The sequence below is a fragment of the Carassius carassius genome, chromosome 41 (assembly GCF_963082965.1).
Source record: "Carassius carassius chromosome 41, fCarCar2.1, whole genome shotgun sequence".
Taxonomy (NCBI): domain Eukaryota; kingdom Metazoa; phylum Chordata; class Actinopteri; order Cypriniformes; family Cyprinidae; genus Carassius; species Carassius carassius.
Genome location: NC_081795.1, coordinates 3,425,624 through 3,438,958, shown reverse-complemented (window position 1 = coordinate 3,438,958; position 13,335 = coordinate 3,425,624). Strand labels below are relative to the sequence as shown.

At 33.8% G+C, this 13,335-nt stretch overlaps 1 protein-coding gene across 2 annotated transcripts in view; it reads left to right on the top strand.

Moving 5' to 3' along the window:
* LOC132123458 (ephexin-1-like) overlaps positions 1–13,113 on the top strand; it is a 20,912-nt gene extending 7,799 nt beyond the window's left edge. For both annotated transcript variants that reach the window (XM_059534076.1, XM_059534077.1), the window contains 12 exons: positions 38–114; positions 2,153–2,379; positions 2,795–2,955; positions 4,045–4,197; positions 6,293–6,422; positions 6,555–6,629; positions 7,700–7,789; positions 8,716–8,879; positions 9,832–9,990; positions 10,079–10,158; positions 10,929–11,033; positions 11,293–13,113. In XM_059534076.1, coding sequence (XP_059390059.1) covers positions 38–114; positions 2,153–2,379; positions 2,795–2,955; positions 4,045–4,197; positions 6,293–6,422; positions 6,555–6,629; positions 7,700–7,789; positions 8,716–8,879; positions 9,832–9,990; positions 10,079–10,158; positions 10,929–11,033; positions 11,293–11,510 — 1,639 coding nt within the window. In that variant the 3' untranslated portion in view covers positions 11,511–13,113. The remainder of the gene's footprint in view (positions 1–37; positions 115–2,152; positions 2,380–2,794; positions 2,956–4,044; positions 4,198–6,292; positions 6,423–6,554; positions 6,630–7,699; positions 7,790–8,715; positions 8,880–9,831; positions 9,991–10,078; positions 10,159–10,928; positions 11,034–11,292) is intronic.
* The last annotated feature ends 222 nt before the right edge of the window (positions 13,114–13,335 follow it).

Below are 13,335 nucleotides of genomic sequence, written 5' to 3'. Positions count from 1 at the left end.
GCTAGTCACTGATTATTAGTTTTTTTTTCTCTTTCAGGCTGAGGAATGGTGACAGTCCGCAGAAGAAGCCAGTAGTGAATCCCTGCCGCAATCTCAACATTGTGAAGAGAGTTGGTGAGTGAAAACATGCACATGCAGGAAGAGAGGGAGACTCATGTGCTGTAACAATGCATGCTAATGTATCTGCCTCAAGTTGATCCGTGTAGGAAACTGTATTTGCAGTTGAATTTACAGCATGTATGTGCTGGGTTTCGAGTGAGAAGCATTTGTGTGTTAGTGGATGTAGGATGAAGGCAGGTGAAGTGTGTGGGTGATGTCTTTTTAAATATATGCTGGAAAAACAGCAAGAGAGAGTTATCTGCTTTCTTCGCCAACGCAACATCATTTTATATAATCTCTGTTTCTCTCATCATCTCTCTATTTCTCTCTTGTATCTGCATCCAAGTTTTCATCACTTCACTTATTTTCCACTTCCTTCCTATTCTCCTCCTCTTTCTTTTGTAGCTTCTTCTTTCAGTATTTTAATTATTTTTCTGTTTCTCCTTTGTATGCTCTTCTAAACTTTTTGCTCATCTCTTCTGATTTTGTCATCACCATGATTTCTCATCATTTGAGTGGCTGCATTCTGTATTTTATTTTACCCCCCCCCCCCCACTCCACAAAAAAACAACAACATGAGAAATGAAGACTATATATTCATAATATGTTCAAATGTATGTATTTTTTTTATATATTTAATAATTTATATAAATTTGAATATTTATAATATATAAAAAAATATATATAAAATATATATATATACTCACTTGGTTACTGTGTGTGTTAAACACACGCACACACACACACACGCGCACACACACACACACACACACACACACACAAAAAGTATATTCAATACATCTGTTTTGCATATATTAAGTCATTTATTTTAAAATGAAATGCATTTCCAAAATATATTTTTAAATATATATTTTATGTAATTATACAAAATGCAATATATATATATATATATATATATATATATATATATATATATATATATATATATATATATATATATATATTATTCAGAATACACCAGGAATACATATTCTAAATATGTGTTAATTAATTAATTTAGCTATACCTATTTATAATTTATCTCATTATTTTTTTTAATTCATTCTCCTCAAAGTCTATCAGCATCTCTTCTCACTTGTCTGATCTCTTTTCATCTATTATAATTTCTCTTCTCTTCTCTTCTTTTCTCTTCTCTTCTCTTCTCTTCTCTTCTCTTCTCTTCTCTTCTCTTCTCTTCTCTTCTCTTCTCTTCTCTTCTCTTCTCTTCTCTTCTCTTCTCTTCTCTTCTCTTCTCTCCTCTTCTCTTCTCTGTTATATAAACGACTGTACTGAACACCCACCTGAAGGTCTTGTTGAATGTGACTACAGGACATTATGCAACTGCTTTCCTATGAAGAAAGTCACACTTTTGAGACACACACACACACACACACACACACACACACACACACACGCACGCGCATACACACACACATACCTGTATGCAGTGTACAAATGCTGTTATCATGTAGATGCTCAGACAGGTAGAGACTGCTAAGTGAATTCCAGATCGAGATCTCACTCGGTTCATGTTTTCTTGGCACATAACTGAAATAAAATAAGTTGAAGTAAATTAAGACTACTAAAACTTAAAAATTGTAAATAAAATAAAGAAATGCTAAACTAATAAAAATTGACTAAAAATTCAATTAAAATTAAAAAGAAAACAGATTATATAAAATAAAAAATTATTTAAAATATGAATGCATTTTATGATAGTATATCCATAATACAAAAAACCCCCACTGCATTATATATGTATGCATCTTTATATAGAAAATAGCATCCATGGCAACACTGACTTGCCTTGAAGTGACTTCACATGGACCAGCTGTGCTTTGCAAGTTTGACACAAACTCAAGTTGAACTCAGTCAATTTGTAAGAGGCTCATGCTGCCATATTGATTGTTTAGAAATGTGAATGATAAAACATGCACAGTATTTACTACAGTGTGCTGTTAATGTCTTTACTGTCACATGTGATAAAAGATCTCAATGTGTGAAAAATATTGTTCCAAATCATCATTCTGTGCTATAATGTGTTTGTGCGCAGATGTCTTGTATCAAGAGTACCGCGACACCTCTAAGCAGCAGGAGATCGAGCAGCGTCGACAGAGAGATGGGCTTCCGGCTGCGGGGTCAGGGGTCACGGCTGCGCCTGCTTTACAGCTACAGCTGAGGAACAGCATGCAGTCACTGAGCCTCTGGCAAAACTTGGAGGCTGTGAAGGACAGTGGACTACTGAAGACACTGGAGCCAAAGGAGATCATACTGCAGGAGGTGGGACACATGCTTCGTATTGACTAGTGTATAAAAATACAATATGTTCTGTTTGAGTGTATTTTAAAATATAATTGCTGTGATGCAAAGCCACATTTTCAGTATCATTACTCTTCAGTGTCACATGATCCTTCATAAAGTATTCTAATATGCTCAAGAAACATTTCTTATTATTATCAGTTGAAAACAGCTGTGCTGCTTATTATATTTTGTTGAAACCTTGTTGCATTTCCTTAGGACTGTGTCATGACTAAAGTTCAGAAGAACAGCATTTATTTGAAACATTGCAAACGTTTTTACTGACAGTTTTGATCAATTCAATGCATTCTTGCTGAATGAAATGATTAATTTATTTAAAAAAAACTGTATCGACCACAAACTTTGATAATTGAATTGGCTCTGGCTCTTTCTGTAGGCCATGTTTGAACTGGTGACCTCTGAGGCATCGTACTACAAAAGCCTAGAGCTGCTGGAAACCCACTTTCTACGAAACCCTCTGCTTGTCAACACCTTGAGTCAGTCGGACATGCACTTCCTGTTCTCCAACATTGAGGACATCATGAAGGCAAGCGAGAGGTGTGTTTGTGGGGAAACCTATGCGATTAATCAGATTATCAGATAATGATCAGTCAATTATTAACAGTGATCAGTTAATTATGTAATTCAAAATATATGTCCTAAATATATATTTTGAAAACACATTATATATATATATATATATATATATATATATATATATATATATATAAAAAGATAAACATATATCAGGGTAAATCTGGGGGGAAAATATTAATAATTTTTGATAAATGTTATTATTTTAGTAATTTATGTGTTTCAAATAAAAAATATATTTATAAGATTTTCTAGAATATATCTGTTTTGAAAACTAGTAAAGTATTTATTATTAGTTAATAATTCGTTTAGTAATTTATTTTTATTTTACATTTATTTTAAAAATACATTTTATAAAAAATAGTTGCTTTTTCTGCGTGTGGTCACATATTATGATATCTGCTTTTACTAATCCAATAAATAGCCTTCTAATTTCCTATGTAGCCATAACTAGTTTCATCTCACAAAGCAGTCAGTATTAATAAACTTCACATAATCTTGCTGCAATCATATTTCAGAAGTGAAACTCCCTTCAAGTCACACTGATACTCATTATTGCCCACAGGCTAAAATTAAAGTGTTGGTGCAATTTGATTCCAGTCAGCTAGCTTTACAACATAAAAATCCACCTATTAATGCAATGATTCATGTGCATGAGTCAGGAAGAGCTCGGCCCTTTCCAAACCTGCTCTTGTACAGCGATCATTGGAATACAAGATTGATTTGTTAGTTGGTGCACAGCTAAGCTAATGACTCAAGCTAAAGTTTCTGTAAAGAAACATGTTTAATCCCTGCATCACTAGTGGCATTAAACAAAATTGGCCTGATGTAAACTAATGATAGTGGATTTTCAAAGTTATTGCCCATGCAAGCTTTTTCAGTTCAGCTTGTTTTATGTGCATATATTATCTGGATGCTAACACTTACATGCAAACATTAACAATATGTAAACAGTATGTACTTTCCCCATTGCCACTGAAGTACATGCGTATACAAAATGTCACAGAGCCATAATATTGTTGTCTAACGGTGATGACCTCATACTTTCCTCAGGTTCCTCATGGATCTGGAACACAGGATTGAAGAGTCCATCCTGATCTCAGATGTGTGCGACATTGTTCACACTCATGCTGTTAACCACTTCCAAGTCTTCGTCAGTTACGTCATCAACCAGGCGTACCAGGAGAAGAACTACAGACGAATACTGTAAGAAAATGTCTTACCTGTGCAAATAAAAAAGGCCGTATACCTGGATTCTAGCCTGAGGCTTCAGTCCTCGCTGGCTTCTGATGTGTTGTGTTAGGGATTGTGTAGGTGCTTTCATTTGTGTGTTTGCGAGCCGTGCAAAGCTCTTGGGACATTCTGTGAGTTTCAGCGCTTTCCGTTCCTTTTAAGATTAGGGTTAAAACCTGTTTTTATACAGTTTATGGTTAAAACCAGTCTCTGTGTGTGTGGGCATTATGTTCATAACAACAGGTTGTGCACCAGAAACTGATGTTTTGTTGTTTTTTACCCACACAGGTTCATGAAGATTAACTCTAACCACATCTTGTCTAACCACAAACCATCTTCCATCTTCCATCCAAATGTTAAATTCATTTCCAGTTCATTGTGTTGTCCTAGAGGCAATTTCTTACTAAATACTAATTATATTTAGATTTATAACAATTAAACCTATTGTATATTTAAGCAGTATATGCAAAATGAAGAATAGGAAGTTTAAAGCAAATGCTGTTGTCCAAACTCCATTTCTCTTGTGCAATCAAAGTGTATTGCTAAACTTCATTCTAAGCCACTTTACTTATAGGCCACCTGCTGGAAACGAGGCTACACTGCACATATTTGTCAAAGATCTGTGTGAAATATCAGGCTATGTATGTTATGTTAAATGCTGCATTTCATGCTAAAATGCTGGTCATGTTATCTCTGCAGTATATAGTATGCTATTCACACTATCCAAAATGTCTGTTTTGCACAGAATGACCCAGTACTTTTGGCAAAATCAGAGTCAATATGCTGTAATCAGAAGCACAGATCAGAAGCACACTACACAGAATAATGTATCTCACAATGCAGTGTGTATACACGGAATGAATATCTATGTTGAGTTACTTGGTTATTATATAAACAATAACCATTTCCAACTTCGTTGCGGTTTTACGTTTGGTTGTGGACTGAATGCAGTTTAATTTGACTAATCTGGATGCCAACATTTATGATTTTGACATTTTATAATCTAACAGCAATATGCAAAGCAGTTTCATCTGACAGCAACTAAATAAAACTATGTTGTCTGCCAGGTTAAAGTGAGCACACCTTTCCACAACAAACCACATGATTTGAATCATTATGTAAAAGTAGTAATGCATCCAAGTAGAAAAAGAGTTTGTTCAAATCAACTAAATAATATTGATTAACACGATTATTTCAGCAATACAGATGTTTGTACAGTCATTTGGCTGTTTAGGATCAAAACAAGTGCCTGATTCAGAAATCTTTTGAATCAGTTATTTTCAATGAATCAGGAAAGAATGATTCATTCATTTTCAAGAGTCACTTATTTTAAGTAAATTTAGCATTGTGTATTATAATCTGCTTGTTTGCAGCTCGGATGTAGGTAACTTTACTTGCCTAATAAATGCGTACTCTCTTACTGTAAGCTTTCCAACTGAAGATTCATGAGATGAACCTTTGAGCTATTTCAGAGAAATGGTTTATCATTGGAGAGGTGTTTATCATCTACATTCTCTTCATTAGTAAATATTCACTTGCACAATTCATGCCAAATTGACAAAAAGTCTAATAATAATGTTAAAAAAAAGTGTGCTTGGCAGTTTATGACAACTAGATTAGCCATTTTGCATTTAATGACTTATATGATGAACTAAAGACTAGATGTTTTAAAGGGTTAGACTGTTGCACAGAAAAATATATAATACACTTTGAGCAACATGACATTAGCAACTGATAATGTAGGAAACAACAGAGAATTGTACATAATCATTTGCATGGATGTACCAAAGCATTTGCAACTTGTTCAAAGAAATGAGAAACTGCTTTTTTGATGTGCACAAGTGACACAATGATGTGAGAATTGAACAGGTAGTTTTGAGAATTTCATTTCTGATCTGAGAAATGTACCAAAGTGACTGAGAAAAACTGTAAAAACTATGTTAGTAAAGAGTAGAGTTTAATTATCTACTTTTTGTGTAACTTGCCGATTGCTGCCTCCTTGTTTTACAATTACAGGCTATATTTGCATTAACACATTAATACATAAATGTCTGTATGTGTTTTTCAGGCAAGAAAATTCACTTTTTCGAGAAAACATGTCCATGTTGGAGAATCAGCCGAAAGTGAAGGGCCTCTCGTTTACCTCCTTCCTCATCCTCCCCTTCCAGCGAATCACACGACTCAAACTACTTGTTCAGGTAAAGCGTCAGCCAATTAGAAGTCTCGACTAACTTTTGTAGGTAATGAGTCAGCCAATCAAATTTCTTAGAATTATCTCTGTAGCTTAAGTCTATCTTTCTATTTATCGAAACTGCTACTTTTTGTTCCAGAATATTCTGAAGAAGGTGGAGGAGAATTCCGAAAGAGAAAAGACCGCAATTTTAGCTCATCAAGAGTTGGAAAGGGTAAGTGTGTGTGTGTGTGTGTGTGTGTGTGTGTGTGTTGATTCCAGGGTGTGGTAATGAGCTATTATCAGTGTCTCATTGTCTCTGGACTTTCACCTGTCAAGCACGTCTCACCCTGTTGATCGTGGTACCAAGGTTACCGCGCCACTCCTTTAGTCACTGGCTTTAACAGCTGTGAGGTAGAATCCTGCTTTTGTTCTTAATTATTCTCTTTAAACATTTTAAAGTGATTATAGCTGCATTTACGTCATTTTGTAATTAACGTAATCGTGGTTTTCGTGGCTAATCGTGGCTATTCAGGTTTTCTGACTCAAATTATTTGTTGTTGTGGCAACAATCATAATGGAAAAATGAATCCATGTGGTGCTTTGTTGTGGTTTGTTTACAGAAAATACATAATCGCTACATTAATTCACCTCTATATATTTCAGCAAAATAATTAACAACAAAAGGTGTATCATTTACCACTAGTTGATCAAATAGCGTACACTAAATAGAAAGACATCATGTGTACAGACTACCTTTAACTGTCAAGTTTGCTGCCATTTTGGTGGGTTTTTTTTTTTACATGAATTCACAACACTTTCTATTTTATGAATTCGATGAAGAGGCAACATTTTTTTCTTATCAAACTTATGATTCTGGTATATTATTAACACAATCAAGACAGTGGCTCTCAATAAAAACTGATTATGTTTATGTCCCAGAGGTCACCTGCAGTTTGCTCACTTTTAAAGATTTGTTATACTCCAAGTTAGATTGAAACTTAAAAGTATTATTAAGTCAGACTTGTTCTTGTGTGTGGGAGTATGTTTTTCTAATTGTGATGAGATCAAAAAACCTGATGAGTGGGAGATGTTTCCACAAGGAAATGAGTTTTAAAAATGAGTTTAATAATGATCTAATTTGTATCTAAAAATACAATAAGTTGTATTTGAAGGTTAGGGTGAATATGTGGGTTAGTGTAGAGTACTTATAATTAGTTTTTATGAAAATAGAAGTGAATGGGAAATCCCCACATGTGGTGATATTAATGCAGATGTGTGTGTGTGTGTGTTTGTCTCTCTCAGATTGTGAAGGAGTGTAATGAAGGAGTGAGGAAGATGAGTCGCACTGAAGAGCTGATCAGCATCGAGAAAACACTTGAATTCAAGTCGAAGGTACTACAAGATTAAAGATGTTGTGCCATAACCCTGAATGCACTTGAATGCAAAAATTATGCAAATGCAAAATGCAAAAATTAATAATAATAAAAATGTTTAAAAAGTATGTTTTACAAGAAAATACATTTTCAGTCTTTCAACTTCAAAATTTCACATTTAATTCAACGTTACTTGTTGTTTCTTTGTAATATTTGTTTCTTTTTAATATTGTACGGTCATGTGACCTTTGATCACTTGGAGGTAGGACCATAAAGATTGGTACATCAGTGTTGTTAATTTGTCTGATGAAGAGCCTGTGTGCTCGAAACGTCACATACGCTATGTGATCGTTTTTTAAATAATACATTTTTTGATACTTTTGGAGCTTTGGTTTTGCCGACTTTACATTTAAATATTTTTTTCTGCCCGTTTCTTGGTCGAGCACCCAGTTGAGATTGATGTGCGTGCTTTTGCCTGCTTTTTGTAATTATTTGTGAAATTTTCTAGCAATTTTGAGTGAAAAATCCTATACCAAATTATTTCAGTGAAGTGTTTCTAATGTTAATAAATGTTTAGTTTCATTTACTGTATCAGTATTTAGCATTATTTCAAAATGTAATAATAAAATGTGACATATACACCAATGCATTTTTTTGACTTGATGTATCTCTTTCAATTATGATGCATTTGAAAATAATTGCCATGCATTTTCATGCTATAAAAATATCAATGTGATAAATAGCAATGTGAACATATCTCCTTTTTTTTTGTTTCACGTAAAATAGTTGTTTGAGATTGCAATGATATGATGTTGAGAAAATGAAATTAATTTTAGTGTGAATTATCCCTTTAATTGTTAGTAAGCAGTCTTTACTCATGTCTCAGAGTGAAACCCTTACATCTTTATAGGCCCATTAAGTGCAGTCGTGTTCTCTTGTTTGCAGTCGGTGCCGGTGATTTCTCACTCTCGCTGGCTCCTGAAGAAGGGAGAGGTGCAGCAGATGTCCGGACCCAAGAGCACCAGGACCATGCGCAGCCGCAAACTCTACCACCCCATCTACCTGTTCCTGTTCAATAACCTGCTGCTCATCACCAAACGCACCTCCAGGTCTGTGACATCATCACTTCACGTGATGTCATCAGTTGGTCAATGCCAATGTGGAAATCAAGAGACATTTTGATTGACATACAATACAATTTACGGACAGCAAATTAGATTAATACACAGAACTGTGAAAATGAAATTAAACGTTTGGATGTCTTTATTGTTATAACAATAGAGATAACATTTTAAAAATCGTTCTAAAATGACAAAGTGGAATGATACAGTTTTTTTTCAGCTAAAGAACGATGTAAACATTGACAGCCAATCAGAATCCTCACAAATCAGCAACATGAGCTTATAATAAAAAGAACAATATCATCCATTCATGTCGACAATAATACTGTAAAATAAAAAAATATAATTATATAATTTTATTTATAATATTATTACATTAAGCAATAAATCATGTGAACATATTTAATTATATTTAAAATAGATAAACTTATTATAATTATGTATGCATAATATATATATATATATAATATTTTATTTATAATATTAAGTTAGTCTAATAATAATAATACAATTACATTGTTTATAACAATAAATTATATAAAAAATAATACAATATACAATTTTAATTAAGTGTTATAAAAATATAATGTTTAATTATATTTTATTTTGCGTTGTTTAAATCTGTCATAAGTTAAATTAGTGCCTTTTATTTTAGCTTATGTTGAGCAGATTTATTTTTTCTGTTGATGTGGATGCTAATATGGTTTGTGTTATAAAAAAAAGTATTTAAAAATGACAAAAAAAGAAAAAAAGATAATGGTTTGCTGATATTGACTGATGAAATATGAATGCTCAAATTGCTCAAAATGGCTTAATATTGTCATAATAATGTACCTGACTGATATTAGTCTAACACTCCAATGAGCATGTTTTTTTTAGTTATTATGTTTGTTTTTGCTGAATATTTGATTGAATATGTGTTTTTGTGTGTGTGTTTCAGTGGAGAGAAGTACCAGGTTCTGGACTCCTGCAGTCGCTCCATGCTGAGGACTGAAGACCTGGAGGATCAGGGTCAGATGCTGGCCTGTGTGTTTGTGCTGAAACTGCTGGAGAACCAGGAGGACAGAGAAGTCAGCTACATGCTCAAGACAGAAACCATGTGAGAATGCAGTCCTAAATCAGTATCACAGAGATTACAGTATATATATATTTATTTTGTGCACTTATGGTGCTCTGAATGTTTACAGAAGTGATAAACTGCGCTGGATATATGCTTTGACTCCAAACCGACGTACGAGATTCCTCTCGACCAGCACTAGCCAACCAGGTACATCACATACATCACCCTGTGCACCACAGCGCTATGGCATGCATTTGATTCTAAAGAAACATAAAGCTGTAGCTTGAATGCACATTGGTTTGGATAAAAGCTCAAGCTGCTAAATGTAAAAATAGGGTACATCTGGTGTCTGAATCACACAAGATAAATCCCAGCTCTGTCTGTCATAATTAGGCAGTTTCTATTTCTGTCATCATACTAGTTAGCTCTGTAATTGATCCAAAATCGCATTTCTCAGTCCTGTTCCTTCTCTAGTTTTCATCTTTTACTGTCCTATTTCCCCCTATCCTTAAAAATAAGTGACATAAATAGCTATTTTAATATTTTATTTAAATATTTAAAATAAAATCAATAATATAATCATAAACCATTTAAATATATATTTTTTCTAATAGTATGCAGTAAATAATATAGCATATAATGTTAATTTTATTTATAACAATAGAGATTTATCTAATAGTAAATATAATAATTATATTTATTACAAATATATATATATATATATATATATATATATATATGTGATTTTAATATTATAAATAAAAATAATATTATAATTTTAGAAAATTTTAATATCACAAATACCTTTTAAAAAAAATAATAAAATATTAAATTTTTATTTTCTAATAATATAATATAATTTTATTTCTAACATTATTAAATAAATAATGTAACGTCAAATTGTATTTTATTTTCATTAGTTGAATTGGTATGTTTCCTTGTGCAGTATGATTTATTGTTTTTCTGGTGCTTGTCAGATTCTGCACAGGTTCAGTGCATCCAGTCGTACTCCTCCCAGGAACCTGATGAGCTCTCTGTAGAAATGGCTGATGTGCTGCACATTCTGGAGTGCACTGATGATGGTAAGAGATCACAAACACATCAACAAACATTAGACGTCCTTAAAAATAAGTCAGTGTTTACATTAAATAAAAGACTTGCGGTAAGCCATGCAGCTTTATCAGGCTTTTCATTTCTGCATCATCTGTTAACATTTGCATGAACTTGTGTCTCTCGTGTTCTTGATTCCTTTCATCTGTTCTGTTTTACTATTTTTGTGACATGTCCTTCCTGTTTTTCTTCTGTCTGAACTTTCATATCATATTCATTGCTCGGCCTCAGGCTGGATGTTGGGTGAAAGGTTGCATGACGGCGAGCGAGGTTGGTTCCCCAGCCGCGTGGTGGAGAAGATCATGAGCGCAGAAGTTCGGACTCAGAACCTTAAAGAGTGTCAGAGGATCCAGCAGGCACAGGAAGGAGTGCAGGGGGCCAGAGCCACCGCCAGAGGACGCCGCCCTGCCAAAAGTCCCCAGTATACTCCCACCTGGTCCGACCTGTAGATTAAGAACAAGAAAGAGCATCGCATAACCACCACAACCATTCATTCTCCTAATTCCTGACTCCAGTGTTTTATTGAATGGTGTTTTATTGACACGTCCGGCGTCACACTGAGGACTCGACAGGGTCATGGAACAGCTCTTGCATTATAAGCACTTGTGTGTTTGAATCGCTGCTTCCATAAAAGCCTAACTAAATGTTAGCAAGAAGGATTTCAACTTCCGCAGTCACAAACAAGGACCATGCATTTGTCTGAAGCTGGCAGATATGAGGAAGGAAAACAAATGCTACGTCAGGACTTTTGTAAAGTCGTAATGCTTCTCTGGAAAAGGAATGTATTAGCGTGCATGGTCACACCTTACTGACAATACAGGTTTGTGTTTTTAGACTAACCTCGGAGGACAATGAGGATGTACTGTACCCAGGGGAGCTCATTCTCCTCCCATCCACTTGAAGAACAAAACGAAAATAAGAGCGAGATAAAGAACAAAGTTGATCTAATGTACAGATCTGGCATTTTTAATGCATTTTTTTTTCTTTTTTGGGAACATGAAGGTAAAAACTTCAGATGAAGGACACTGAGGCGTTTTTTTGCACGTGCTGCATGAGCATTAAACAATGTTTTCCTACACAAAACACTACACACAAGAGAGTAATGTTGTTAAACCAGTCCAACAACTGTGTCCTAACCAGATGCAACATGGTAACTTATACTCAAAGTAAAAATGCTCAGTGATGTGGCTTATTCAGGGCTATTTCTAGTCATTTTGATGCCCAGACGAAATCCCAAGATCGTTTAAGATTACATACAAACTAACAGACTGATTTTGTAAACACTCAAATCTTGAATATCAACATTAATACATTATTAAAATTATATATCATTTATATTAAGATTGCAGTTTCTTGACACATTGGTTGTAATAGTAAGGACATTAATGTGTGGAGATTCAGCGCATTGTGAGTTTAACAAATCTGAATGCATTATTTGTAAATTGTCTCTTAAGATCATGCACCATAAATCATATTTAATACCACTGTGTAACCACTATAGATGCATGTATAGCCCTATATAAAATATACATAAACAGGTTTGTTTAATCCCTAATTGCTAAGAATTTTTCATCACTCACAAATTCTATTTTATTACATTTGGATACATATTTAAATATTATCAATCGCCCATTTCACACACTTAAAGTCTTTACTGGTAAATTACTATAAAGAGATCATGTGTGAACTGGACCTTTTCAAAATTATTTAAAATTAGAAAAGTTGTAACATTAGCAGTAAATTTTGTTGTTGCTTACATGTCATAGCTAGCTAGGTCAAAAACATCTATTTATCTAGAAATAGATGCTTTTGTCACTGTATTATGTTGCAAATGGTTAGATGTGGTTTAACAATCTTTCCAAAGAGAGAATGTAATCTTCATGAGAGACGAGTCTTGCTGCTCGTCTGGAGTAGGTGTTTTTATATTTGTGTGCATGTTCATATGAAAACCTCTCGTGTACAGAGTTGTTGCCAAATAATTGTTCCATTTCATTTTGTAAAAAGATAATTTATTGTTAATGAAAATAAATCTTGAATGTTGAGAGCTTGTCATCCCCGTCTCAACTCGTCTAATAAATGACAAATACCCGCTTTTTGTAAGATATCTGTTCATTTATGCTCAATTTAAGTTTTGATATAACTTTTTTTTTTAAATATCTCTAATGTGACGTATTGATATTCAGTGAGGTGAAAAAATGTTGGTTAAAACTTGACTTTATTCATCAGGAATTCTATGAATGATGAAAAGGGTCTCTGTGACCAGGCACTTTGTGA